At 44.2% G+C, this 24,989-nt stretch overlaps 1 protein-coding gene across 31 annotated transcripts in view; it reads left to right on the top strand.

Moving 5' to 3' along the window:
* neb (nebulin) overlaps nucleotides 1–24,989 on the top strand; it is a 62,814-nt gene that overhangs the window by 19,911 nt on the left and 17,914 nt on the right. For 25 of the 31 annotated variants that reach the window (XM_030342963.1, XM_030342976.1, XM_030342966.1 and 22 more), the window contains 79 exons: nucleotides 44–148; nucleotides 298–405; nucleotides 518–829; nucleotides 1,182–1,388; nucleotides 1,483–1,587; nucleotides 1,679–1,786; nucleotides 1,881–2,192; nucleotides 2,283–2,486; nucleotides 2,652–2,756; nucleotides 2,852–2,959; nucleotides 3,051–3,362; nucleotides 3,454–3,657; nucleotides 3,823–3,927; nucleotides 4,023–4,130; nucleotides 4,223–4,534; nucleotides 4,626–4,829; nucleotides 4,977–5,081; nucleotides 5,168–5,275; nucleotides 5,367–5,678; nucleotides 5,776–5,979; nucleotides 6,170–6,274; nucleotides 6,399–6,506; nucleotides 6,617–6,928; nucleotides 7,149–7,352; nucleotides 7,510–7,614; nucleotides 7,722–7,829; nucleotides 7,916–8,227; nucleotides 8,320–8,523; nucleotides 8,720–8,824; nucleotides 8,976–9,083; nucleotides 9,247–9,558; nucleotides 9,650–9,853; nucleotides 10,031–10,135; nucleotides 10,327–10,434; nucleotides 10,530–10,841; nucleotides 10,936–11,040; nucleotides 11,237–11,335; nucleotides 11,462–11,563; nucleotides 11,659–11,766; nucleotides 11,860–12,171; nucleotides 12,300–12,404; nucleotides 12,511–12,615; nucleotides 12,750–12,854; nucleotides 12,983–13,090; nucleotides 13,183–13,293; nucleotides 13,414–13,611; nucleotides 13,880–13,984; nucleotides 14,115–14,219; nucleotides 14,339–14,443; nucleotides 14,542–14,649; nucleotides 14,816–14,929; nucleotides 15,097–15,294; nucleotides 15,504–15,608; nucleotides 15,706–15,810; nucleotides 15,918–16,025; nucleotides 16,143–16,250; nucleotides 16,345–16,452; nucleotides 16,595–16,699; nucleotides 16,834–16,938; nucleotides 17,053–17,151; nucleotides 17,273–17,377; nucleotides 17,510–17,614; nucleotides 17,737–17,841; nucleotides 18,023–18,127; nucleotides 18,318–18,422; nucleotides 18,528–18,632; nucleotides 18,761–18,865; nucleotides 18,977–19,081; nucleotides 20,072–20,176; nucleotides 21,185–21,286; nucleotides 21,447–21,554; nucleotides 21,693–21,797; nucleotides 21,900–22,004; nucleotides 22,091–22,195; nucleotides 22,421–22,525; nucleotides 22,825–22,935; nucleotides 23,056–23,166; nucleotides 23,419–23,520; nucleotides 24,018–24,122. In XM_030342963.1, coding sequence (XP_030198823.1) covers nucleotides 44–148; nucleotides 298–405; nucleotides 518–829; nucleotides 1,182–1,388; nucleotides 1,483–1,587; nucleotides 1,679–1,786; nucleotides 1,881–2,192; nucleotides 2,283–2,486; nucleotides 2,652–2,756; nucleotides 2,852–2,959; nucleotides 3,051–3,362; nucleotides 3,454–3,657; nucleotides 3,823–3,927; nucleotides 4,023–4,130; nucleotides 4,223–4,534; nucleotides 4,626–4,829; nucleotides 4,977–5,081; nucleotides 5,168–5,275; nucleotides 5,367–5,678; nucleotides 5,776–5,979; nucleotides 6,170–6,274; nucleotides 6,399–6,506; nucleotides 6,617–6,928; nucleotides 7,149–7,352; nucleotides 7,510–7,614; nucleotides 7,722–7,829; nucleotides 7,916–8,227; nucleotides 8,320–8,523; nucleotides 8,720–8,824; nucleotides 8,976–9,083; nucleotides 9,247–9,558; nucleotides 9,650–9,853; nucleotides 10,031–10,135; nucleotides 10,327–10,434; nucleotides 10,530–10,841; nucleotides 10,936–11,040; nucleotides 11,237–11,335; nucleotides 11,462–11,563; nucleotides 11,659–11,766; nucleotides 11,860–12,171; nucleotides 12,300–12,404; nucleotides 12,511–12,615; nucleotides 12,750–12,854; nucleotides 12,983–13,090; nucleotides 13,183–13,293; nucleotides 13,414–13,611; nucleotides 13,880–13,984; nucleotides 14,115–14,219; nucleotides 14,339–14,443; nucleotides 14,542–14,649; nucleotides 14,816–14,929; nucleotides 15,097–15,294; nucleotides 15,504–15,608; nucleotides 15,706–15,810; nucleotides 15,918–16,025; nucleotides 16,143–16,250; nucleotides 16,345–16,452; nucleotides 16,595–16,699; nucleotides 16,834–16,938; nucleotides 17,053–17,151; nucleotides 17,273–17,377; nucleotides 17,510–17,614; nucleotides 17,737–17,841; nucleotides 18,023–18,127; nucleotides 18,318–18,422; nucleotides 18,528–18,632; nucleotides 18,761–18,865; nucleotides 18,977–19,081; nucleotides 20,072–20,176; nucleotides 21,185–21,286; nucleotides 21,447–21,554; nucleotides 21,693–21,797; nucleotides 21,900–22,004; nucleotides 22,091–22,195; nucleotides 22,421–22,525; nucleotides 22,825–22,935; nucleotides 23,056–23,166; nucleotides 23,419–23,520; nucleotides 24,018–24,122 — 11,400 coding nt within the window. Of the gene's footprint in view, nucleotides 1–43; nucleotides 149–297; nucleotides 406–517; nucleotides 830–1,181; nucleotides 1,389–1,482; nucleotides 1,588–1,678; nucleotides 1,787–1,880; nucleotides 2,193–2,282; nucleotides 2,487–2,651; nucleotides 2,757–2,851; nucleotides 2,960–3,050; nucleotides 3,363–3,453; nucleotides 3,658–3,822; nucleotides 3,928–4,022; nucleotides 4,131–4,222; nucleotides 4,535–4,625; nucleotides 4,830–4,976; nucleotides 5,082–5,167; nucleotides 5,276–5,366; nucleotides 5,679–5,775; nucleotides 5,980–6,169; nucleotides 6,275–6,398; nucleotides 6,507–6,616; nucleotides 6,929–7,148; nucleotides 7,353–7,509; nucleotides 7,615–7,721; nucleotides 7,830–7,915; nucleotides 8,228–8,319; nucleotides 8,524–8,719; nucleotides 8,825–8,975; nucleotides 9,084–9,246; nucleotides 9,559–9,649; nucleotides 9,854–10,030; nucleotides 10,136–10,326; nucleotides 10,435–10,529; nucleotides 10,842–10,935; nucleotides 11,041–11,236; nucleotides 11,336–11,461; nucleotides 11,564–11,658; nucleotides 11,767–11,859; nucleotides 12,172–12,299; nucleotides 12,405–12,510; nucleotides 12,616–12,749; nucleotides 12,855–12,982; nucleotides 13,091–13,182; nucleotides 13,294–13,413; nucleotides 13,612–13,879; nucleotides 13,985–14,114; nucleotides 14,220–14,338; nucleotides 14,444–14,541; nucleotides 14,650–14,815; nucleotides 14,930–15,096; nucleotides 15,295–15,503; nucleotides 15,609–15,705; nucleotides 15,811–15,917; nucleotides 16,026–16,142; nucleotides 16,251–16,344; nucleotides 16,453–16,594; nucleotides 16,700–16,833; nucleotides 16,939–17,052; nucleotides 17,152–17,272; nucleotides 17,378–17,509; nucleotides 17,615–17,736; nucleotides 17,842–18,022; nucleotides 18,128–18,317; nucleotides 18,423–18,527; nucleotides 18,633–18,760; nucleotides 18,866–18,976; nucleotides 19,082–19,453; nucleotides 19,556–20,071; nucleotides 20,177–21,184; nucleotides 21,287–21,446; nucleotides 21,555–21,692; nucleotides 21,798–21,899; nucleotides 22,005–22,090; nucleotides 22,196–22,420; nucleotides 22,526–22,824; nucleotides 22,936–23,055; nucleotides 23,167–23,418; nucleotides 23,521–24,017; nucleotides 24,123–24,989 lie in introns of all 31 variants that reach the window. The other 6 variants (XM_030342967.1, XM_030342993.1, XM_030342962.1 and 3 more) reach the window with 4 other exon arrangements.

The following is a 24,989-nucleotide window of genomic DNA, read 5'->3' as shown; positions in this document are numbered from 1 at the left end:
GTGTGATTCAACATTGACCCCTTCTTGATCCCTGTATTTGCAGCAAGCATACACTTCAGCTTGGGAGAAGGACAAGCGTACTATCCATGTGATGCCAGATTCACCTGAGATTGTGCTGGCCAAGGCCAACGCCATCACCATGAGCGATGTAAGGCAATCAAACAACAATACTGGACAGTTCTTACTATGAGTTAGTGCCTACATATTCATAGTCTGAATAATTACGCTTATCTAACAGATCTAACCAAAGGCTTAAAGTTATGGATTCACATCTTCAATCCTTTTTATCTTTTGCAGAAACTTTATAAGGCTGGAGTCATGGAGATGGCTAAAAAGGGATATCACCTCAAAGGAGATGCCATCCCTATTGTGGCTGCCAAATTGGGCACCAAAATTGCTAGCAACGTAAGTGAGGAGTACCTTGCCGTACCACATTGGACTAGTTACTATCGGATGCAATAAATTGTACATGTCAGCCAGTGCCTGTGGATAACAATGTAATCCTGTCCTGCTGCAGTATAAGTACAAACTGGATTATGAGAAAGCCAGAGGCCACCACGTTGGCTTCCGCTGTATCCAGGATGACCCCCTGCTGGTGCACTACATGCAACTAGCCAAGCAGCAGAGTGAGAAGAACTACAAGAAGGACTACGAAAAGGCTAAGCTGAAGTACCACTCCCCAGTAGACATGATGAGCCTGGTGCATGCTAAGGACGCAACCAAGGCTCAAACCTATGCTGGGTACAGAAAGATCCAGCACCACTATAGTCTCCTGCCTGATGCCATGAACCTGGTGCTGGCCCGCAATATGCAGGTCAACATCAGCGATGTACGTATGATTCCCTTTGTCTTCAAACGTGAAGTCTTGAGATATCTCTTCTCCTTAACAAGAAAAGCCTAGTCTAGACTGTAGACTGTAGACTAAAAGCATTTTGCAAACATCAAGTGCAGGACCAAATAATACGAAGGCTGCAGGTGCAACTACAGATCATAGTGTAGCTGTATTTTACCTGTGTTGTACTACCTACATATATTTTGTATTCATATTTCCCCAGTAAAAATGTGTCTCTTAAGTTTCAGTATCTGTTTGGGAAGATTTTTGATAGATTGATGACGTGCTGGTCACAAAGACTATATCCATTGAAAATGTATCATATTGTTTATCCCTCAATCTCCTATAGAACCAGTATAAGTCAGACTATGAATCATACTGCAAAGGAATCGGATGGATTCCTATTGGCTCATTGGATGTTGAGAAAGCGAAGATCGCTGGGAAGATTCAAAGTGAGAAGCTGTACCGTCAGCACCCGAGTAACCTGAAGTTTACTAAGGACATGTTCTCCATGGACCTCACACTGGCAACTGCTAACAACCAAATCATGAATAAGGTATTGCTTGCATTATATTGTGTTGATTACACATTAATGAATATTCTATCATCAGGAAATAACCTCACTAACAACTTTGTGGTTTCCTTTTCAGCAATCCTATACCAAAACCTGGGACACGGACAAGACCAAAATCCACATCATGCCCGACGCTATGGATGTTGTCTTGGCAAAAGCAAACAACAAAAATTACAGCGAGGTACAAACCCCAACTTCTTCATTCCGAAACAGATCCTACGTTTGGAAAAAAACCGATTTCAAAGAAATGCTTATGATTCTTTCCTCTTCAGAAACTTTACAAGCTGGACAATGAGCTGTCCAAGAAGAAGGGTCACAATGTCCGCAAAGATGCTATCGCAATCCTGGCCGCCAAAAACTGCACTACCATTGCCAGTGATGTAAGGTTATTTGGGGATTTTCATACTAAACTCCTATATTATACATTATTTGATGTGCTCATTCTGATGATTATTTCTTTATTTTTTACTTCAGTACAAGTACAAGGCAGGATACCGCAAGCAGGTGGGTCACCATATTGGTGCTCGCTGCGTCGAGGACGACCCTCTGCTCGTGCTGGCTCTGAACTCAGCCAGGATTGCCAGTGATGCTCTGTACAAGAAGGACTTCAACAAGTCAAAGACTAAGTTCAATCTGCCAGTCGACATGATGGCCTTTGAACTGGCCAAGAAGAACCAGATCCAGGTCAACCATGCCAACTACATCACCCGCCTGCACAACTGGACCTGCCTGCCCGACTCCACTGATGTTGTCAACGCCAGAAGAGCATATGAGATCCAGAGTGATGTATGTAGATTTTCTTTCCCATTCCACACATGCCAATATATAGACTTTTTTATAAATATGTGTTATCAACTTTGAATGATTTATTTTCAGAATTACTACAAGGAAGATCAGAAGCTGATGCAGGGTATTGGGTGGGTGCCCATAGGATCATTAGATGTTGAGAAAGCCAAGAAGGCCGGTGAGATCCTGAGTGAACATCTGTATCGCAAGCACCCCAGCAACTACAAGTTCACCTCCAAATGCGATGCAATGCCCTTAGTGTTGGCTAAAGCCAATGCTCAGATCACTAACAAGGTATGTATTGAAATTTGGTACACTAAACTGATGGTCTAAATCAAGAATACCTCAATATTAAAACATATATTATGGTGTTACAATGGCCTTCAACATCCTTTTAAGTACACATTTGCATAGTTCACCCGTTTAAAATGATTATCCTGTAAATTTTTGTCTTCATAGAAAGCCTACCATGATGCCTGGGATAAGGAGAAGTCCAATATCCACATCATGCCAGATGCCATGGATGTCGTTCTGGCCAAAGCCAACAGGGCAAACTACAGCATCGTAAGCAAATAGTCTTTGAAAAGATAAAAAGTATAATAGGGCTCCTTCACGGAATGTACAAAGGGCATTAACAATGTATTGTCTGTATTTTGCAGAAAAGATACAAGCAGGCCAATGAAGACGCCAAGAAGAAGGGCTATGACCTGCGCAATGATGCCATTGGTATTATTGCAGCCAGGGCTCAAAGGAACATTATCAGCGACGTAAGTTGTTGTCAGTCACTCTTGGAAATAATATTGCTTAATCACTTGGTGTACCAATTTACATTGGTTTGTGCTTCATATTTTCTTTCAGATCAAGTATAAGGCAGGATACCGCAAGCAGGTGGGTCACCATATTGGTGCTCGCTGCGTCGAGGACGACCCTCTGCTCATGCTGGCTCTGAACTCAGCCAGGATTGCCAGTGATTATCTGTACAAGAAGGACTTCAACAAGTCAAAGACTAAGTTCAATCTGCCAGTCGACATGATGGCCTTTGAACTGGCCAAGAAGAACCAGATCCAGGTCAACCATGCCAACTACATCACCCGCCTGCACAACTGGACCTGCCTGCCCGACTCCACTGATGTTGTCAACGCCAGAAGAGCATATGAGATCCAGAGTGATGTATGTAGGATTTTCTTTCCCATTCCACACATGCCAATATATAGACTTTTTTATAAATATGTGTTATCAACTTTGAATGATTTATTTTCAGAATTACTACAAGGAAGATCAGAAGCTGATGCAGGGTATTGGGTGGGTGCCCATAGGTTCATTAGATGTTGAGAAAGCCAAGAAGGCCGGTGAGATCCTGAGTGAACATCTGTATCGCAAGCACCCCAGCAACTACAAGTTCACCTCCAAATGCGATGCAATGCCCTTAGTGTTGGCTAAAGCCAATGCTCAGATCACTAACAAGGTATGTATTGAAATTTGGTACACTAAACTGATGGTCTAAATCAAGAATACCTCAATATTAAAACATATATTATGGTGTTACAATGGCCTTCAACATCCTTTTAAGTACACATTTGCATAGTTCACCCGTTTAAAATGATTATCCTGTAAATTTTTGTCTTCATAGAAAGCCTACCATGATGCCTGGGATAAGGAGAAGTCCAATATCCACATCATGCCAGATGCCATGGATGTCGTTCTGGCCAAAGCCAACAGGGCAAACTACAGCATCGTAAGCAAATAGTCTTTGAAAAGATAAAAAGTATAATAGGGCTCCTTCACGGAATGTACAAAGGGTATTAAAAATGTATTGTCTGTATTTTGCAGAAAGGATACAAGCAGGCCAATGAAGACGCAAAGAAGAAGGGCTATGACCTGCGCAATGATGCCATTGGTATTATTGCAGCCAGGGCTCAAAGAAACATTATCAGTGACGTAAGTGGTTGTCAGTCACTCTTGTAAATAATATTGCTTTAATCACTTGGTGTACCAATTTACATTGGTTTGTGCTTCATATTTTCTTTCAGATCAAGTATAAGGCAGGATACCGCAAGCAGGTGGGTCACCATATTGGTGCTCGCTGTGTCGAGGACGACCCTCTGCTCGTGCTGGCTCTGAACTCAGCCAGGATTGCCAGTGATTATCTGTACAAGAAGGACTTCAACAAGTCAAAGACTAAGTTCAATCTGCCAGTCGACATGATGGCCTTTGAACTGGCCAAGAAGAACCAAATCCAGGTCAACCATGCCAACTACATCACCCGCCTGCACAACTGGACCTGCCTGCCCGACTCCACTGATGTTGTCAACGCCAGAAGAGCATATGAGATCCAGAGTGATGTATGTAGGATTTTTCTCCCATTTCACATGTGCCAATAAATTGACCAATTTTTATACATGTGTTGATCGACTTTGAATGATTTCCTTCCAGAATTACTACAAGGAAGATCAGAAGCTGATGCAGGGTATTGGGTGGGTGCCCATAGGTTCATTAGATGTTGAGAAAGCAAAGAAGGCCGGTCAGATCCTGAGTGAACATCTGTATCGCAAGCATCCCAGCAACTACAAGTTCACCTCCAAATGCGATGCAATGCCCTTAGTGTTGGCTAAAGCCAATGCTCAGATCACTAACAAGGTATGTTGTGAAATTTGGTTGGTCTTTATCAAGAATTACAAAATATTGAATCATAAATTATGATAAAATAATGGATTACTACATCTTTAAAGAAGAGATTTGCATAGTTTACACTTTGAAAGTAGCGTCCTGTTTTTGTCTTCATAGAAAGCCTACCATGAAGCCTGGGATAAGGAGAAATCCAATATCCACATCATGCCCGATGCCATGGATGTCGTTCTTGCTAAAGCCAACAGGGCCAACTACAGCATCGTAAGTCTCTAACCTTTGTTTTGAATAATAATGCTCCTTCACAGAATATACAAAGGTTATAAACAATGTCTATTCTCTATTTGCAGAAAAAATACAAGGAGGCCAATGAAGAGTCCAAGAAGAAGGGCTATGACCTGCGCAATGATGCCATTTCTATTATTGCAGCCAGGGCTCAAAGGAACATTGTCAGCGATGTAAGTTGTTGGTCACACATTTAATAAGTATAATAATAATGCTTTAATGACTTGGTGTAACATTCATCATCTGTGCTTCATGTTTTTTCAGTACAAGTATAAAGCAGGATACCGCAAGCAGACTGGTCACCATATTGGTGCTCGATGCGTCGAGGACGACCCTCTGCTCGTGCTGGCTCTGAACTCAGCCAGGATTGCCAGTGATGCTCTGTACAAAAAGGACTTCAACAAATCCAAGACCAAGTTCAATCTGCCAGTCGACATGATGGCCTTTGAACTGGCCAAGAAGAACCAGATCCAGGTCAACCATGCCAACTACATCACCCGCCTGCACAACTGGACCTGCCTGCCCGACTCCACTGATGTCGTTCACGCCAGACACGTGTATGAGATCCAGAGTGATGTAAGTCATTATATCTCCTTATTCATTGTTTCTGTTGTTTCATATTATTGACAATCAATTTGTCAACTATTATTTAAACAAATTTGGTTGGTCTTAGGCTGTTTACAAAGCTGACCTGAAGTGGCTACAAGGCATGGGATGGGTCCCGATTGGCTCGCTTGACGTGGAGAAGACAAAGAAGGCTGGAGAGATCCTGAGTGAAAGGAAGTATCGCCAGCCCGCCAGTTCCCACAAATTCACCAGCCCACTTGACGCCATGGAGATTGTTCTAGCAAAGAACAACGCCTTGACCATGAACCAGGTAGGCACTTTTCGGCAAAAAATCTTGAACTATCCTCTAGATGCAAAGATGTGCAGTTGTCAGCATTTTGCACTTAGTCCACTTAATATATAATCAATATTGTTTGGAAGATTGCTCATCATCTTGGATAATCATCCTGTAGAAGGCTATTATAAATGCTGATGTTCCATTTGGTGTCGTTTCGTTCCAGCGTTTGTACACTGAGGCCTGGGAGAAGGACAAGACCAAGCTGCACATCACTTCTGAAACCCCAGAGATCATCCTGTCCCAGCAGAATGCTATCAACATGAGCAATGTGAGTTTCCTCTTTAACTAACACTATTCACAAGTAGTTGCTGTGTTGCTTCAACAGAAATTTCACCACATTCCACGGGTGATCTGATCAATGCAAGTGTTCAAATGTTTGTCTTTCTTTTCAGAAAAAATACAAGCAAGGCTATGAGGATACCATCAAGAAGGGCTATTACCTGCCTGGGGACGCCATCTCTGTGAAGAGTGCCAAACACTCTAGAAACATCATCAGTGATGTAAGTTAGACGACATATTCAGAACATAAACGGACAGATTAATCATCATCTTTTACATAAGATTCATACTTGGTTGTAACTTTTCAACATTTTCTCTGTGAATTCACCAGTACAAGTACAAGGCAGGATACCGTACCCAGGTGGGGCACCATATTGGTGCTCGCTGCGTCGAGGACGACCCTCTGCTCATGCTGGCTCTCAACTCAGCCAGGATTGCCAGTGATTATCTGTACAAGAAGGACTTCAACAAGTCAAAGACTAAGTTCAATCTGCCAGTCGACATGATGGCCTTTGAACTGGCCAAGAAGAACCAGATCCAGGTCAACCATGCCAACTACATCACCCGCCTGCACAACTGGACCTGCCTGCCCGACTCCACTGATGTTGTCAACGCCAGGAAGGCCTACGATCTCCAAAGTGATGTGAGTGGCTTCATATATTGGTAACGTTTTGTTCCATCTTCTCAAGATACTGTCCGCATTTAGATGGTGGGTAAAAACCTTGATACAGCATAGTCTCACAATATTTTTCCTAGCAATATTTAATCGATACATGAACGCCAGGTATCGACTTAAGGTATCTATCTTGTATATCATGTATGGCCATCCTGGCTGAAATTGTTTTCTTCTTTGGTCCCACCAGGCTGTGTACAAGGCTGACATGGAGTTCATGAAGGGTATTGGATGGGTCCCCATTGGCTCGCTTGATGTTGTGAAGGCTAAGCATGCTGGAAAGATCCTCAGCGACCATCTTTACAAGCAGAAAACAGACAAACTGAAATACACATCGGACACGAAAGCCATGCCCATGCTCTTGGCAAAAGCAAATGCTGAGGTTATGAACAAGGTAAGGACATGGTAAGGTACACTAGTTTGGGAAAAAGTCCCAAAATTGTGTACAACTTCCATCGGTAAATATGTTGTTCAGCAATAGTGATGATGGTAAAGAAGGAAACATTTATGTTCTCTTGTCAATGTGTTTCCTTCCTATTTTTCATTCACAGAAGAGCTATGTGGCTGCCTGGGAGAAAGATAAGATCAAGACCCATCTAATCCCAGATCTGCCTGAGATCCTGCTCTCTAGATCCAATGCATACAACCTCAGCAATGTAGGTTTGATCTTTATGAAATACATTAACTTTAATGCCTCCATATATCCACATTTCCATAAAAGCTAAAATGATTCTGAATTCCACTTATTTTACTTCCAATACAGAAAATGTACAAGGAGGACGTAGTCAAGATGTTCAGGAAGGGCTACCACCTGAAGGGCGATGCCATTGCTATTGTGGCTGCTAAGAAGGGAAGGGAGATCATCAGTGACGTAAGTGGCATGAGGCTTGTTTCACTCATAAGATTATCAATATGTACTCCCTTTAAAATCACCACAATACTTTTATGTTCTCACAGATCAAATACAAGGCAGGATACCGCAAGCAGGTGGGTCACCATATCGGTGCCCTGAGTGTCCGGGACGACCCTCTGATCATGCTGGCTCTGAACTCAGCCAGGATCGCCAGTGATGCCCTGTACAAGAAGGACTTCAACCAGTCCAAGACCAAGTTCCACCTGCCAGTGGACATGCTGACAATTGAGCTGGCCAAGAAATGCCAGGTCCAAGTCAATGACTTCAACTACAGGACACGCCTGCACAACTGGACCTGCCTGCCGGACTCCACCGATGTAGTCCAGGCCAGGAAGGCATACGACCTCCAGAGTGACGTGAGTTCTTCATCATATTGTTGTGCACAGAAAACCCAACCAATTTATTTTGTCTTCAATTCATTGGCTTTGGTATTTGGGTTGCATACCAGGCCGTTTACAAAGCAGACATGGAATGGATCAAGGGACAAGGCTGGGTTCCCATCGGCTCACTGGACGTGGAGAAGGCTAAGAAGGCAGCAGAGATCTTGAGCGAAAGGAAATACCGCGAGCACCCAAGCAAATTTAAGTTCACCGCCAAGACAGATGACATGCCATATGCCCTTGCTAAGGCCAATGCTGAGATCATGAACAAGGTGATTGCGCAAATGAATGTGTTTTTTCTAAGCCCAAGGATCGATAGTATAGGACAAAAAGTTGCTTGAACCATGTAAAACAATCAAAGCTAATGTTATAAGTAGTATGTATGCAGTCCCATTGCCTGTGGAATCACTATCTTCTCTCGATAGCCGTAAGTATGTTAACTTAACATGGTGTACCTGACTTTTACAGCAATCATATGTCGCTGCCTGGGAAAGTGATAAGACAAAGCTCCACATCATGCCCGACACCCCAGAGATCATCCTGGGCCAGCAGAACAAGCTCAACAACAGTCGGGTAAAAATAAATAAGTTGATTGTTATTGATTGAATATTATTTATATTTCCATAAGTCAATATAGATGGTAACTCCCCAACGGATTACAATGATGATTATGAAGCATTATTTTAGGTAGAATGGCATACATTTGTTTTTCTTCTGTCCTCAGAAATATTACCGTGAAGCCTACGAGGAAACTCTTAAGAAGGGCTACTATCTGCCAAAGGATGCAATCTCTGTTCTAGCAGCCAGGGCCTCTCGGAACATAATCAGTGATGTAAGTCTTCACATGTATTCAAGAAGGTTCAAACTAACCTTTTACCTCCATTCAATTTGTACACGTTGCAATGTTTTATCTTGAATTACAATTATAATTCTATTTTATTTGCCACAAATAGCTGCATATCACAAACCTGTCTTCTTATGTCTGAATTGTGTAGTATAAGTACAAGGCCGGCTTCCGCAAGCAGTGCGGACACCACATTGGAGCCCTGAGTGTTCAGGATGATCCGTTGCTTATGATGGCCGCCAATGCAGCCAAGATCTTCAGCGCCAACCTGTACAAGCAGGACTTCCACAAGACCAAGACCAAGTACAAACTGCCCGTAGACATGGTTGCCTTTGACCTGGCCAAGACAGCCCAAAGCCACATGAAGGAAGTCACCTACAGGACCCGTCTGCACAACTGGACCTGCATGCCTGACAACACTGATGTGGTTCATGCAAGGAAGGTGTACGACCTCCATAGTGATGTGAGTGCTACACGCCATAATTGCCTGCACTCTTATACTCCAGTTTTGTGCCGTGATCTTTTGATATGACAAAAGGGTCCTTGTCTTGCAGGCTGTGTACAGGGCTGATATGGAGTGGATCAGAGGGTGTGGTTGGTCACCACAGGACTCAGTGGATGTGGTCAAGGCCAGGAATGCCCAGAAAATCTTGAACGAAAACCTCTACCGCCAGGCCCCGAGCACTGTCAAGTTCACCAGTGTAGTTGACCTCCCTGCGATTGTCCTGTCCAAGCAGAATGCTGAAAACATTAGCGAGGTGAGTTCCCTGTATATTTGGCTGCTTTTATCCTGCCTCACAGGATTACATTTTCGGTTATTTTTCTGGTCAACTTAAACTTAAAATGAAATTAAATAATTACTACTACTAGCCGACACTGATGTCCCTTTTATTCAATCAAATACTGAATACATGTTCTCTGTTTGCCTTTGACAGATGAAGTACACAGCAGCCTGGAATAAAGACAAGCTAACTTTCCACCTGAAACCGGACATCCCCTCCGTTCAGCTCGCCAAGGCCAACGCAATCAACATCAGCAACGTACGTTTTGCACATTAAAAACTTTATATTGAGATAGTCACAATCTCATGTACATCTTTTCACTCTAGGATCAATTAAAAATCCTTACAAGTCATGTTTTCCACAAGTGTACGCGAAATGTCAGACAAAGTGGTACTTTTACAGAATCTTGCTGCACTGTTTTATTCTAATTTCTTTGGTTGATCTTGCAGAAACTGTACACCAAAGCATGGGACAACCAGAAGGCCAAGGCCTACCACATTAAGGAGGACACCATCGCTGTCCTGAAGGCCCGAGCCTCCAGAGATATCATAAGTGACGTAAGAGGGCTCAGTTATGCATTCTATTAAATATCGAAGCTTCGTACGACTGAGACAATGACTACATTTCTACTGTGTTCTACAATATCCAATAGTACAAATACAAGACAGGATACCGCAAGCAGGTGGGTCACCATATCGGTGCCCTGAGTGTCCGGGACGACCCTCTGATCATGCTGGCTCTGAACTCAGCCAGGATCGCCAGTGATGCCCTGTACAAGAAGGACTTCAACCAGTCCAAGACCAAGTTCCACCTGCCAGTGGACATGCTGACAATTGAGCTGGCCAAGAAATGCCAGATCCAAGTCAATGACTTCAACTACAGGACACGCCTGCACAACTGGACCTGCCTGCCGGACTCCACCGATGTAGTCCAGGCCAGGAAGGCATACGACCTCCAGAGTGATGTAAGAGGACCACAATATCTGAACATATATATTGACAGAAAGTATACCTTTCATTGGTATTAATATCTGTTGCTTTTTGGTAATCTCTCTTCAGGCAGTGTACAAGGCTGATATGGAATGGATCAGAGGATGTGGATGGGTGCCACATGAGTGTGTTGATGTGGTCAAGGTGAAGCACGCACAGAAGATCCTGGCCGACGTAAGTACCGCCGTTCAAAACATTGCGCATAATATAGTTCTAATATAGTATTCATTAATATGATACATGTTGATGTTTACAATACAATATTAGCATGAGAATCATTCACTTGTCAACTTGTTATTACCAACAAAGAAATGATGCCAATCTGTTAACACATCTTGACTCGTTTGGTTCCTTCCATTGCTTCCCATAGAGAGGATACCGTGTTAAGTTGGACACGCAGAAGTTCACTGCCCCTGTTGACAGAATGGACTTTGTCTGTGCCAAGAATGCTGCTGAAGTGCTTAATGACGTAAGAGGCAGACACACTGATTTTCTCCATACCAAGTACAGCTCTCCTCCTATACCTCGTCAGTATTGTTACAGTCCAGCATGATGAAATTAGTTTTGAACTAAATTTGTGTTTAATTTTTCACAGGCTAAGTACCGTGAGGCTTGGCACACAGACAAGTCTAAGTTCTCACTGGTGGACACTCCAGGTCTCGCTACATCCAGAGAGGTGGCCAAGATCATGCACCCGGTATGGCCTTTTTAAATGGATCAACTGTCAGGAGTCCATTTCAAATGTTTCCCCATTTGTAATGTAAAATAATTTGTTATCACTATGTCTTACAGAAACTGTACACTAAAGATTGGGATAAAGTCAAAGCCACTGGCTACTTCATGCCAGGAGATGCAGTGCCCATCAAGCAATGCACTCAAACCACCAAAGTGCAAAGTAGTGTAAGTACATCACTCATTTAAATCACTCATGTGATTTAGTATAAACCTGTGCAGCCATATCAATGATATTGTTTGGTTGAACTTCTCAAACAGCACAAGTACTTGGAGGGCTACCGCAAGCAGGTGGGCCACCACATCGGAGCACTCAGTGTGTTTGACGACCCTCTGATCATGCTGGCTATGAACTCAGCCAAGATCGCCAGTGAGGCCCTGTACAAAAAGGATTTCAACAAGTCTAAGACCAAGTTCCACCTGCCAGTGGACATGCTGACAATTGAGCTGGCCAAGAAATGCCAGATCCAAGTCAATGACTTCAACTACAGGACACGCCTGCACAACTGGACCTGCTTGCCGGACTCTACCGATGTCGTCAATGCCAGGAAGGCCTATGACCTCCAGAGTGACGTGAGCGTTTCATCATATTGTTGAGCACAGCAAAAGCTTAAAACCCAGAGTCGTACCGTGATATTGCTCAGGGCATTTAGAAAACCTCTCACGTCCTGTTCATCCTTTGTTTTCCTTTTTCTTTTTAGTTTGTCTACAAGGCAGACCTTGAATGGATTCGTGGCTGTGGATGGGTTCCGGCAGAATCTGTTCATCACGTCAAAGTCCGGAAGGCCCAGGAGATTCTAAACGAGGTGCGCTTACCACATGGCATTAAGTCTTCAGGGCTTATGACCTGTTTAATTTATTTTGTGTCAACTCAATGTGTCTTACTGTTCGCTCATCTGGCTCATAATGCAGAGGCTCTACAAGAAGGGTGCCATAGAAAACTTCAGCAAGTACACCCACGTAGTCGACCGTCCTGAGCTTATCCTGGCTAGGGTTGCAGCTGCCAACCTCAGCGATGTAAGTAATCGCATTTGCAATCCAATCCCTAGCAGTGATTCTTTACAAACATGCCTAGAACACTGCTGTTTATCTTATCATTGTTTTGTTCATTGTCTTACAATTGTCTTATTATTTCCTAACTCCCATAACAGCTCAAGTACAAAGAGACCTTCAATAATGAGAAGGGACACTACATTGGTTCAGAGGACACGCCTCAGTTGGCCCACAGCAGGGAGTGTGCCAAGAACATCAGTGAGGTAACTACAGTGCTCATTCATTCATCCACCCCCTTTTGCTCATTCTTTGCAAATGAATTGGTTTCCAAACATAATCCATCTTGAAACACCGATTTTTTTGGGTTCTAATATTTACTTTCCTGTTTCAGAAATCTTACAAACAAGGTTGGGATGAAAGCAAGGCCACTGGCTATCAGCTGAACCAGGACTACATACCTCTGCTGTCTGGCAAGAAGGGCAGGGAGATCATCAGCGATGTAAGTCGCATCCCACTGGGTTCAATGGCATGTAGAGCTTTACGTTATACATTACATCGTTTTCCTTTAACGTAATACCTTGACCCAAACAGGCAAAGTACCATGAGTCCCATGAGAAGGCCAAGGGCCACTACATGGCCAACACCCTGGTGGACTTCCCCGAGGTTGTGCGCTGCGGAGAACAGGAGAAGGCGAAGGCTCTGGTGAGCATCCTATCAACGGATCACAATCACTATCACCCTACACAAAATCTACAATTCATTCTAAAGAATGCGGAAAAATAGCATCCATTGTAACATGTGTCTGTGTCTTTTTCTTTTCAGAGGGTCTACCAGAAGGAATACCACGAATCCAAGACCAACAACCACATCCCATCGGACATCATTGCCAACCAGGTGGCCAAGAGGTGCCAGGACATGCTGAGCGATGTCATCTACCGCACCCACTTGCACCAGTGGACCTGCCCCCCTGACCAGTTGGACACCGTCCGTGCCCGCAAGGGCAACGAGATCCTCAGTGATGTGCGTGCACTCTGACCAGCACTACTAGTAGCTGTTATATCTTTGGATGACCATGGATATGTGATTATGTCAAGCTTTACTTTATGCCTGTAACACACCAGTATATTGGTCTTTTAATGAATATTGAAATGCCATAGAAGGGATAAATGAGGGAATTTAAATAAGAAATCTCCATAAAACATGGTAGGTTATCAGCAGAGACTTTCTGGTCCTATATGGTCTTGATCTTGATGATTTTAATGATCTTGGTGTTGCTATTTTAAAACAGGTCTTCTACAAGGAGGATTTGACATGGATGAAGGGCATGGGTTGCTATGTGTGGGATACACCTGAGATTGTCCGTGCCAAGAAGTCCTACGAGCTGCAGAGTGAAGTAAGTATTATGATCAATAAACGATTAATCGTCATCAAAGATCGCATTGGTACACCACCTTGAAAGACATTGTTAAACGTGTGTTGTCACACATTTGATGTTTCCCCTTGTCTTGTTTGTATTTTTACAGCTGAAATACAAAGAAGCAGGCAAGAAGGAATTCAACAACTACTCCATTGTGACGGACACCCCAGTCTATGTCACTGCTATCCTGGGTAGCACCTGGGCCAGTGAGGTGAGAGGCTAAGGCTTCAGTTATACAATACTTAAGCGACCTGCAGGATGTGTCAATCGGAAAAATAATACGATCCAGCTAGCTGTGAGTTGATTATTATACATATTTTCTTCCCGCAGCTTAACTACAGAGAGGCGTACCATAAGGAGAAGCACCTGTACACCACCATCCTGGACACTCATGACTACGCCAGATGTCATGACTTCAAACACTTCTTCAGTAACGTAAGCTTCAGCGTACATGCACAAGCCTTGTCTAGAACCCTTCCCCAATTTCTCATGAGCACCATTTGTAACACGGGCAATCTTAATTGTTTCAACAGAAAATCTACACAGCTGCCTGGGACAAGATCAAGGCCAAGGGCTACAAAATTCCCCATGACTCCCATGCCATGATGCACGCCAAGCAACAGAAGGTCATCCTGAGTGGTGTAAGTCAAGCCATTCACGTCCTTCCTTTGACGTTATAGTGCTTTCAATTTCATTCAAAGGTTTTTCATATCAAGGGTTATCTTTCAATTTCCCCTTTTCCATTCGACCTTTAACCGTAAAATAGGGCCAAGTACTATAAACCTAATTTCAAACCAATCTGTTCAGGTGAAGTACAAGGAGGACTATGAGAAGTTCAAATCCCTCTACAGCCTGCCCAAGTGTCTGCAGGACGATCCCGCCACTGCTCGCTGCATCAAGGCCGGGAAACTCAACCTCGACGTAGGTGGTCGTTTTCTATAGTTGTTGTATTTCATGGAGGTCATGGGCAGAGTTTACCCATTGCCCTGACCCTGCCAAAACACTATTATATTTTACATACTTCTTCTCATCTTATTCCAAATGACTCATTTATTATTCCCGCCCCCCGGAACAAACTCCACTTATAGCGCCTGTACAAAGAAGACTATGAGAAGACCAAGGCCAAGAATCACATCCCAGCTGACATGCTGGACATCGTGTCTGGTCGTGAGGTCCAGAGAAACGTCAGCGAGATCAACTACCGCAAGCGCCTGCACCAGTGGGTCTGCCTGCCTGACATGCAGGTGTTCGTGCAGGCCCGCAAGGTCAACGATCAGCTCAGCGACGTGAGTAACCATCTCCAAGGGCCTAGTGTACCTAGTGTACCACTTCTTCTGATTACACCGAAATGGTCACGAGTGCTCAAATAAGGATGTTATTTAAAATCTGTCTATTTAAATCAATATATTCCATTGGAAAATCGTTAGTGAATGTTTCATTAATCTGCAACCAAAATCCTGACCTTGCTTTTGATCATTGTATATGCCCTTCTCAGATCTTCTACAAGGATGACCTTAATTACCTCAGGGGCATTGGATGCTATGCCTGGGACACTCCGGAGATCCTCCGTGTCAAGACTGCCGGTGATCAGCAGAGCGAGGTTGGACACCAGCTCTCTACATCCAGCAATCGATAAGTGCAGTACAGTACAGTTAGAATGGGTCACTAACAGCAGTGTGCTTGTGGTTTTCTTTCAGAACAAGTACAAAGCCAAGGCCGTGGAGGCATACAAAGACTATACCGTTGTCCTGGACACTCCAACCTATGAGACCGCCAAGCAGAACGCTGTCAACTTGAGCGATGTGAGTCTTACAATTATGATCATATGTTAAGTCCCCATAATTACGCCCAAATCATCATCTAACTGTTTGCCATCTCCTTTTTGTCCTTTGTCAATTTTAATTTCCAGTTACACTACCGCCTTGACTACAATGCCAACGTTAAGGGCACCAACACCGCACCTGCTGTCACCATGGAAACGGAAAGGGCCCGCCTGGCCAACTACAACCAGAGTGACGTAAGATAGTAGTCCTTTGAATTAAGACTACCCTAGAAATAACTAATTTCTAAACGCTTGGTATTATATATTCTTGGCAGTGCTTTACTATATCTATGTTTCTTTGTCTCGGTACAGAATTTGTACAAGGAAGCCAACAAAAACTCAATGGCTACTGGATACCTGATGACCAATGACACTCCCGTCGTCAAGCAAGTCAAGAACAACAGCTTGGTCGCCAGCAGTGTATGTCTCTCAAGCTTTCTCTTCATTCTGTAAGTCTTAGATTTAAATGTATTTTCTTAGGGGCATAGTGACTGGATCTTTGCTTTTTCTGTAGGTCAAGTACAAGGCAGCCTACGAGATGATGAAGGCAACAGGCTACACCCTTCACCCAGAGGGTGTCACCTTTGTCAACACCAGGAAGGTCAACCAGGTCATCAACCCGGTATGATCAAAACAACAACAACTACACTACTGTGTACACAAATTACACTTACAGCATTTTATCAAGTCATTGTCTTTAGTCGTAAATTGTGCTGGATAATGTCACGTCCATCCAATCCTCACCCTCCTCTTCCCTCGGTCAGCGTCTATATCGCGAGCAATACGAGAAGGATAAGGACAAGATCCACTCTACCCTTGATACCCCGGACATCAGACAAGTGAAGATGAACCAGGAGCACCTCAGTGAGGTAATTCAGCGCCAGTATTCATACTTCTAGTGAATGCCAAATCGCCAAAGATGTGAAACATGAAATCATAATTTTGTTTAACCGTACAACAAAACAAGTATGCATAACTTGTTTTTTTTTTGGACCAATCCTAGCTGTGCTACAGAGAGAAGTACAACAACACCAAGGGCCAGTTGATCAACATGCCCATGACGCCCCAGCTCATGCATTGCCAACACGTCAACCAGATCACCAGCGACGTACGTACTGTACCGTCTGTACCGTCGAACATCTGAGATAATCGGGCAGAGGGCGTGATTCGTTGTCATCAAATGCTGCTGATTTTAACAACCTGCTTCTCCCCTGGTCTTCAGCTGCGCTATAAAGAGGATCTGTTGTGGCTCAGAGGCCTGGGGTGCTTCATGTATGACACGCCAGAGATGGTCAACGTCCGCAACATCACCAAGTTCAAGGTAGGGATCATTTTTCTAAGCGTTCCTTCCCCTCGGGTTGTTAGGAACCTCAGTTTATATTTTTGTTTCCTGTTCATTTGGTTTGTTCCTCTTCGTCATTGTACCCTGGGTGTCTTTGCAGAACAACTATCAAGTGGAGGCCAAGAAGAACCACAGCAAGTTCTCCGTGGTGCTGGACACACCTGAGTACCAACGTGTGACTGAACTCAAGAGCCACATGAGTATGGTGAGTCCAACAAGCAATACGAGTCTGCCAACTATACATGTGTATCTGTAGGTCAACATTTATGTAACTAGTCTGAAAAAACGAAACCTAGACTAGTATCTGCATGTTTGCTGATCCTCTGTCCATCTCCAGATGATCTACAAAGCCCAAAGCAAGGCCGACATGGCCAGGGTCAGCAACACTCTGGACTCAGTGGACATCCAGAGATCCAAGTGGGCCCAGCAGCTTTCCAACAAGGCAAGTCTCCATACACTTTCACCTCTATCCCCTTACTATCCCTTCCATGGCGAAATGTTATGTTGCACATGGGCTACACATGGTGCAATGTGTAATCATGTTGCTTTCCTTTCCATATTCAGTTCCTGTACACAGATCTGGCCTCCAAGGAGAGAGCCCACTTCAGCCAGGAGGTTGAAACCCCAGCAATGGGCCTCGCTAGGACTATGAAAGTGACCAACAGCTATGTAAGTATTCATTTTCTAAGTCATTTTATTATGCAAGTTCTTCCGACCTTGGTTATCTCAGTCAGATCACTTTCTATAGTATAGTTGTATTACAGAAGTAGAGGTGTCTTGTGGATCCAAGTAAACTTGAAATGAATTGTATTTCATGCAAGAGACACATTTTTTCTTCCTCTCCTGCTAGAACAAATACAAAGAGCAGTATGAGAAGATGAAGCACAGGTACACATCCATCGCTGATACACCCATCCTGATCCGTGCCAAGAAGGCCTATCTGCAGTCCAGTGACGTGAGTATGCCTTCTGGTTATTCGTCACCCTTATCAATTATATTGATAGCATTTTGCATTATATTTTGCTTCAGGTTCTTCTTCTAATCAAAACTTGTTTTCATAGTTCACACCACAGTGGTTGACATATGTTCTGTGTATTATTGTATGGCGTGTGGCATAACTGAACTCGTTGTCATGGTTTCCACAGCTGAGATACAAGGAGACCTTTGAGCGGAGCAAGGGCCACTACCACACCGTCAAGGATGCACTGGACATCCTCTGCCACCGGAGGGTCACCGATGACATCAGCGAGGTGAGTATTTCAGCGAGTCCCCACAGGCAATTTTTTCCTCAAAGATGTTATTGAAATTCGCTCCTGTTCCCTTTCTCTCTCTCACTGTTTCGGTCAATCTTGTAGGTGAAATACAGGGAAAAGTACATCAACTCCCTGGGAACATGGAAATCCATCCCTGACCGCCCAGAGTTTTTCTTCAACAGGATTGTGGGCGAAAACGTCAGCTCCGTGAGTACAGCCAGCATGTTGCCACTAGCATCACACCCCTATTACATTAAACTCACATGGAAACGCAGTGTTGTCCACGCAAGGTTCAAGATTCAGATTCACAGGATACTTTCCCATCTCGCTTACAGGTCAAGTACAAGGAGGACCTTGAATGGATGAAGGGTATTGGATGCTTTGTGTGGGACACGCCTGAGATGGTGCAGGCGGATATCAACAAGACGCTGTACAGCGGGGTGAGTCATCTAAGGAATAATAAGGACATCCTAATTGGCCAGTGATTTGCCGCTATCATGTATTGTTAAGTTACGCTAATTTGGGTTGTCCTTTCTTTTCGATAATAACAGAGACTTTACAAAGCCTCCTTCGAGAAGAACAGATACAACTTCAAGTACACCTGCGACACGCCGTTCTTCCACGCCGCCAAGAACGCCTCCTCACTCATCAATGAGGTAAGCCTGTTTGTCCGACCGACCCAAAGATCCCAAACAAGCATTTATTTATTCAAATGCCTCAATTGGATTTATTTGTCCAATTGAAAAGAATAATAATAATAATTCATGACAAAGCTTCTTTTATTGTATCTCTATGCATTTAGTTGGATTCTAAATTTGAAGGTAAAATCAATTGAAGGAATTCTAATTTACTAGCTTCCTCGTTGGCCTAGCGTTTCTGTACGGCCATGTATTTCTGTCCACTTAATAACCTAACGTCTTCCTCCCGAAAACAGCCTCATAGCTGAGTTCTCACCGCACAGAAGCGCTCCTTTTCTGGGTTTGTTTTGTTCGTTTTTATAACTTCCTCCTTTTGACCGTTCTGAGCAGAGGTCATATAGATCGTCTTATGAGAAGAACAAGGATAAGTTCACCATTACCACAGACGATCCTAGATACCAGCTGGCCAGGGAGAACAACAAGATGAGCCAGGTAACCCACCTGGCGGGGCTCTGGTGCCTCGGGCCCGCCACCTCCGGCTCCCCGGGCCCTTGCCGACCCGCTGCATGAGGTCAACAGCAACCTGCCGAAGGTTGACGTCGCATGGCTATGACCTCACTTTCTCTATCTGACTCTCCATCTGACTCTCGCCTATCCCTCACCTTCTAATTCCTGTTGCAGGGGTCCCGAACAAATGCCACTCAAGTCGCAAGAACTGGAGAAATGTCTTGAGTGCGCTTGAATCTGTGCCTCCAGTCCTGACGCGGTCGTTGTCGTGCCCTGTATACCTTCTTCAATTCTGCCGGACTGATTACGGCGTTTCTCACTGAGGGCACAGATTCAGTGGGGAAAATTAAACAACAGCTAGGACCTCAGAGATTAATCTCTAGTCACCCTGGTGTCTGACCTGCTGTTTGCATGTTTCCTCAACTATGGCATGCTATGTGTATGTGTACGTACGTGTGTGTGTGTGTCTGTGTGTGTGTGGTTGTGTGAACATATGGACAGGCAAAATATAAATCCCGAGCCAAGGAACTGCTAAAGAGCGGCTGCAATGAGCTGCACCGCCCAGACATCCTCACAGCCCTTTACCAGTCCGTTCTGGGCAGTAAGGTAAACCACTTCAGAGCAGTAATAGCCAGGCCTCATCTCAGTGCCCTGTCCACAAACCTCATATTTAACAGCCTATTGAACTTGGGCTGTCAAGGAATGAGAAAAGACAGTTCCATGTCATTTTCTCTGGACTGGGCCCCGGGGTGACCAGCCTTACTCTAGGATGTGTAGCCATACTCCATCCATTTCCTCCCATCCTACCATCTCTTCCCCTCCATTCATGCCAATCTAAATCATCAGTAACCTCCCACTTCAGGACCATGCTCTAATCTTGACCTTAAAACCCCCATCTTACCCTCTCTTTGTTATTGGTCGCCAACCCGCCAGTTAAAGTTGTAATCTCTACCACTCTACGTTAATGGGAATGGTTGAAACGGCATAATCCGACGCATTTCTATTTGAAATATCTATATGCTCTCTGACTTATTAGCAGTGTAGTGCAACAAACTGAGTCTAGTCAAATGACTTGCACTACGTAATAAACTATCCTCACCTGACTTTCATCAGGCTCCCAGGTTGAACTACAGAATATCTTCTGCAGTGTGGAGTAGCATATAGACAGACAAAACCCCCATGGTGACCAACATCTAAGTGGAAACTACTGCTGTTTTTTTATCCAAACACTGGTAACGTGTCACAGTGTAAGTCTTTCAAACGCTCAACCTAACAAACCAAATGTCATCCATGCATGTATTGTGATTGTGCATGTAGCCCTCTCAAGCATGCATCCATTCACCTATTTACACACATCCTCATTCGCATTACACTCATGTACCAAACAATCCACTCATTATGTCTCCTTTCCACAAACATTTGTATCCATTCATCATGTGTAGTGTTACGATGTAAGAACTTTACAACATCCACATAAGACAAATTGAAATAGAAAATTAATTTAATATAATTGAATGTCTTCACAAGAATACTATAATTGGCCTTAATAATAAAGTTTGACCCAGCGGTGTGTGTTTCTAACTTCTGCTTGTTTGAATCGGCGTCCTCCCACAGTGGAAATACAGGGAGCAGTATGAGCGTGTCAAGTCCAAGTTCACCTCCATCCTGGAGACCCCTGAGTACGAGTCCCACAAGCGCAGCAAGAAAATCGGTGATGTAAGTCTCTCTTTTGCTTTTCAATAAGGTTTTAGGTCTGTTTTTGCTTTCTTTCTTCTCATTTTACCTCTCCAAGTCTAGTCGTAGGTTCACAATGTTGTTTCATGTTAATCCCGATCCATCTGAGACGACTGTATCTTCTGATATCCACCCCCACCAGATCGTCTACAGGATGGAGTACAACAAGAACAAGGCCAAGGGATACAGCCTGCCGTACGACACACCGCACCAGAACCACATGAAGAAGGTCCAGGCGCTCACCAGCAACGTACGTCCTACCTTCATCTGCCTAACCCAGATCTCCATTCTTTGTGGTGTTTGTTCAACCCTGGAGGTTTCCGGTTGTGTGTGTCCATGTAATAATGTGATATCTATTCCTTCTGTGTGTGTGTGTGTGTGTGTTTAGCTGAAGTACAGAGAGGTGTATGAGAAGGCCAAGTCGCAGATCAACATGGACCCAGATGCTTTCGAGATCCGCGCCGCCAAGGAGGCATACAAAAACACCACCAACGTGAGGCTCCTCCCCATTTGTATGACGAAGGATCTAATCATTGCTCAAATAGCATCCCGCTTCAGTCGCTGACCATTTTGAGTGTCAATTTGCCAACTTTAGCTGGACTACAAGAAGAAGTACGAGGCCACTAAGAACAAGTGGATCTGGACCGTCGACAGGCCTGACTTCATCAGCCACTCCAGGAACACCCTCCAGCAGAGTGACGTGAGTCAGCTCTCTTGGTACCTCCAAAACAAGACAATATAACACAAGCAGGTCTGAGATTCACCATATACCTTTCCTCCCCCTAGGTTGAGTACAAGTACGACAAAGAGATGATGAAGGGATGTGTGATACCAATCGTGGATGACAAGATCACTCTTTTGGCCAAGAAGGGCTGCGAGATGGCCAGTGATGTAAGTTACGCTTCCAGGTTTCTCCCGTAACGCCTTTGAATATTTCAGGACACCTATCCTTTCCATTGGAAAACCAGGGGGATAATATTAAATCCCTGTGCTTCTCTGCGGAGCTATAATATCTACAGCTCTATCTATAATGTCAGAAATATCCTTTAAATGCATATATAAGTTATTTGTGTTTCTAGTGGCTCAGCATTCTCTTGTTCCCCCTCCCCTCTTCAGATAAAGTATAAGGAGAAGTATGAAAAGGCGAAGGGACACTATAACCCTGTTGCAGACAGTCCACAGATCCTACATGCCAAGGCTGTGCGCACTCTTGCATCTGAGGTAAGAAACTGACACAATTATTATCTCATTAAGACATCGAATTAACCCTTAAAACCCCTTAAAAACAACATTGGTTATTTTCTTTGCTTTGTTTGTGTGCTATTTCTCTGTTCCGCTCTGTCTCTCTTAATCGTTCCTATCTCTCCCTCCCTCTCCCTCTCTCGCTCACACACATACACACTCCTCTTTCCCCCTTTCCATAAGCGACTCGGTAGTGTGCATATATGGTACATTTATTAGACCTGTCTATTCGCTGTGCCATCATGCAACTCTGAGCAGATGCTTTTTCCCCACCTCAGAGCAAATATAAGGAGGCTAGTAAGAAGGAGATGCAGTCCGGCTCATTCACTACCCTGCCCGAGACCAGAGACACGGTCCACAGCAAGGAGGTTAACAAGCTTATCAGCGGGGTGAGCAAACTAAACTCAACTAAAATGAAACAACAGTTTTACCTCCTTGGGTAACCTCACCCGCCCTGGGCAGATTGTTTTTTTGAAACTCTCCCCACTTTCGCTTTCTCTGGATCGCAGAAATTATACAAGTCGAAGTTTGAGAAGGAGAAGGGCCAGTCTAAGTACAACCGGATGATTGTTCCACCTGATGTTCAGCACGCCATGGACGTGGCCAAGAGCCAGAGCAGTGTAAGTCCCCATCTGCGTCCTTGAAAAGTTGGCAGCGCTCAAACCAATGTGTGAAACAATATGGCTTTGATTTTATATTGAGGGTAACCATTTCGTTATTCACGGGGAGTCCTTGAGAAAACAAAAAATGCACAATAATAGACACCAACACAAACAACATGGATACAGGTATCACGCCAGTGTTCTCTCACGCACCCCGACGTGTCATTGCCTCACGCTGCAGTCTGTTCCTCCTTTTCCAAACCCCTTAAGTATGCCTACAAGCGTGACGCCAAAGACAACCTTCACTACACCACCACGGCGGACCGCCCCGACATCAGGAAGGCCACCCAGGCTGCCAAGCTCATCAGTGATGTGAGCACACACACACACACACACACGCACGCGCGCGCGCACACACACACACACACACGCACGCACACGCACACGCACACACACACACGTTGAACTCTTTCATAAGCGTTCGTAGGGACAATTTAAAGCTGCTGTAGCAAAGATTTGGTAGTTGGACAGCAAATAGAAAATAAATGTAATCTCCTCCTTCTCTGCTCCCACCCCTTAGTTTAGTCCACCATTGAGTCATTTAGCATTTCATGCACGTGTGTTTTTCAGGCAAAATTAGATGTCAGCAGACAGATGTCCTGACTGGTCAGAAATTAGCTGGGAGCTGTCTAAAATCATAATTGGCTCATAAGGGGGCAACTCGAAACAGATGTTCTCACAACACAAGTATGGCAAAGCCTTTTCTAACAAAGCACACTCAAATAATCGCTCTTAAATGTTAACCTGCTCAATTCCACCAACGTCGGTACGCGGCTTCCTTCATTGATGCATGGTCTTATCTAATACAGGTGGGCTACCGTGAGAAGGCTCGCGCGGAGGCCAGCCGTGGGGGGTCCCTGACCTACCGCCCAGACATCGCTCTGGCCACCGAGGTCTCCAAGCTGACCAGCCTGGTAAACCCCCCCCACCCAAACCTCCCGTACCTCTTCCAGACCCCCCCCCCCCTCCTTGATCTACTGTTTCTCCCTAGTGTTTCCGTGGTCGTATCGCTACACTGCTGAAGATGTGTACTTTCATGTGAGATCTCTTTGCACCCCCCCAGCTCAGCAGAGAAACTTGCCCTGGCTCCAGCCTCTCAGGGGGACCCCTCTAGCAGTGGTTGTCTGTTCTGAATCCCTTCCTCAGTTCTGTGCACGTCGCAGTAGTAAACAATGCTAGTATAATCATGCTAGCCGCTTCGCTAGATAGTGCTTCACCATTTCCATTACCATCCACTAGGGCTGGGTATCGCCCGGTACCTCACAAATTAAATTAAATTTGATTCTTTAGGTCTTCATTCGATTTGATATCGATTCGATTCGATTCAATTCGATATTGATCCAATTGCTTCGATATCGATTCAATAATACGCGCAGATGACAAAAAAAACTAAATATTATTTAGAATTAACCATTTCAAAATGAATTAACCATTTTATTGTGCTTTAACTAGCAAAAAGGGAATACACGACCATTGTATAGTATTGTTCCTGAGCTAAACTTGCAGCATAGAAGTAATAATCATAACATGGACAAATGTAAAAGGGCATGTACATTTACACATACTTGCTATTAGATTACAAGACTGAGTATGCTTTTTTATTTATTTTTTAATGGAAATAATCGATTTCAAAAAAGTTCTGAATCGAAATTGAATGAAGAACAAATAAATCGCAGTGCATTGATGAATCGATATTTTTACCCAGCCCTACCATCCATGTATGATCATCTCATTGTCTTCTTAATACATGTTGTTAACCCATGGCCTCACATCACCCCCAC

Source organism: Gadus morhua, chromosome 20 (genome assembly GCF_902167405.1).
Source record: "Gadus morhua chromosome 20, gadMor3.0, whole genome shotgun sequence".
Classification (NCBI taxonomy): domain Eukaryota; kingdom Metazoa; phylum Chordata; class Actinopteri; order Gadiformes; family Gadidae; genus Gadus; species Gadus morhua.
This window is presented reverse-complemented; position numbering and strand designations above follow the sequence as displayed.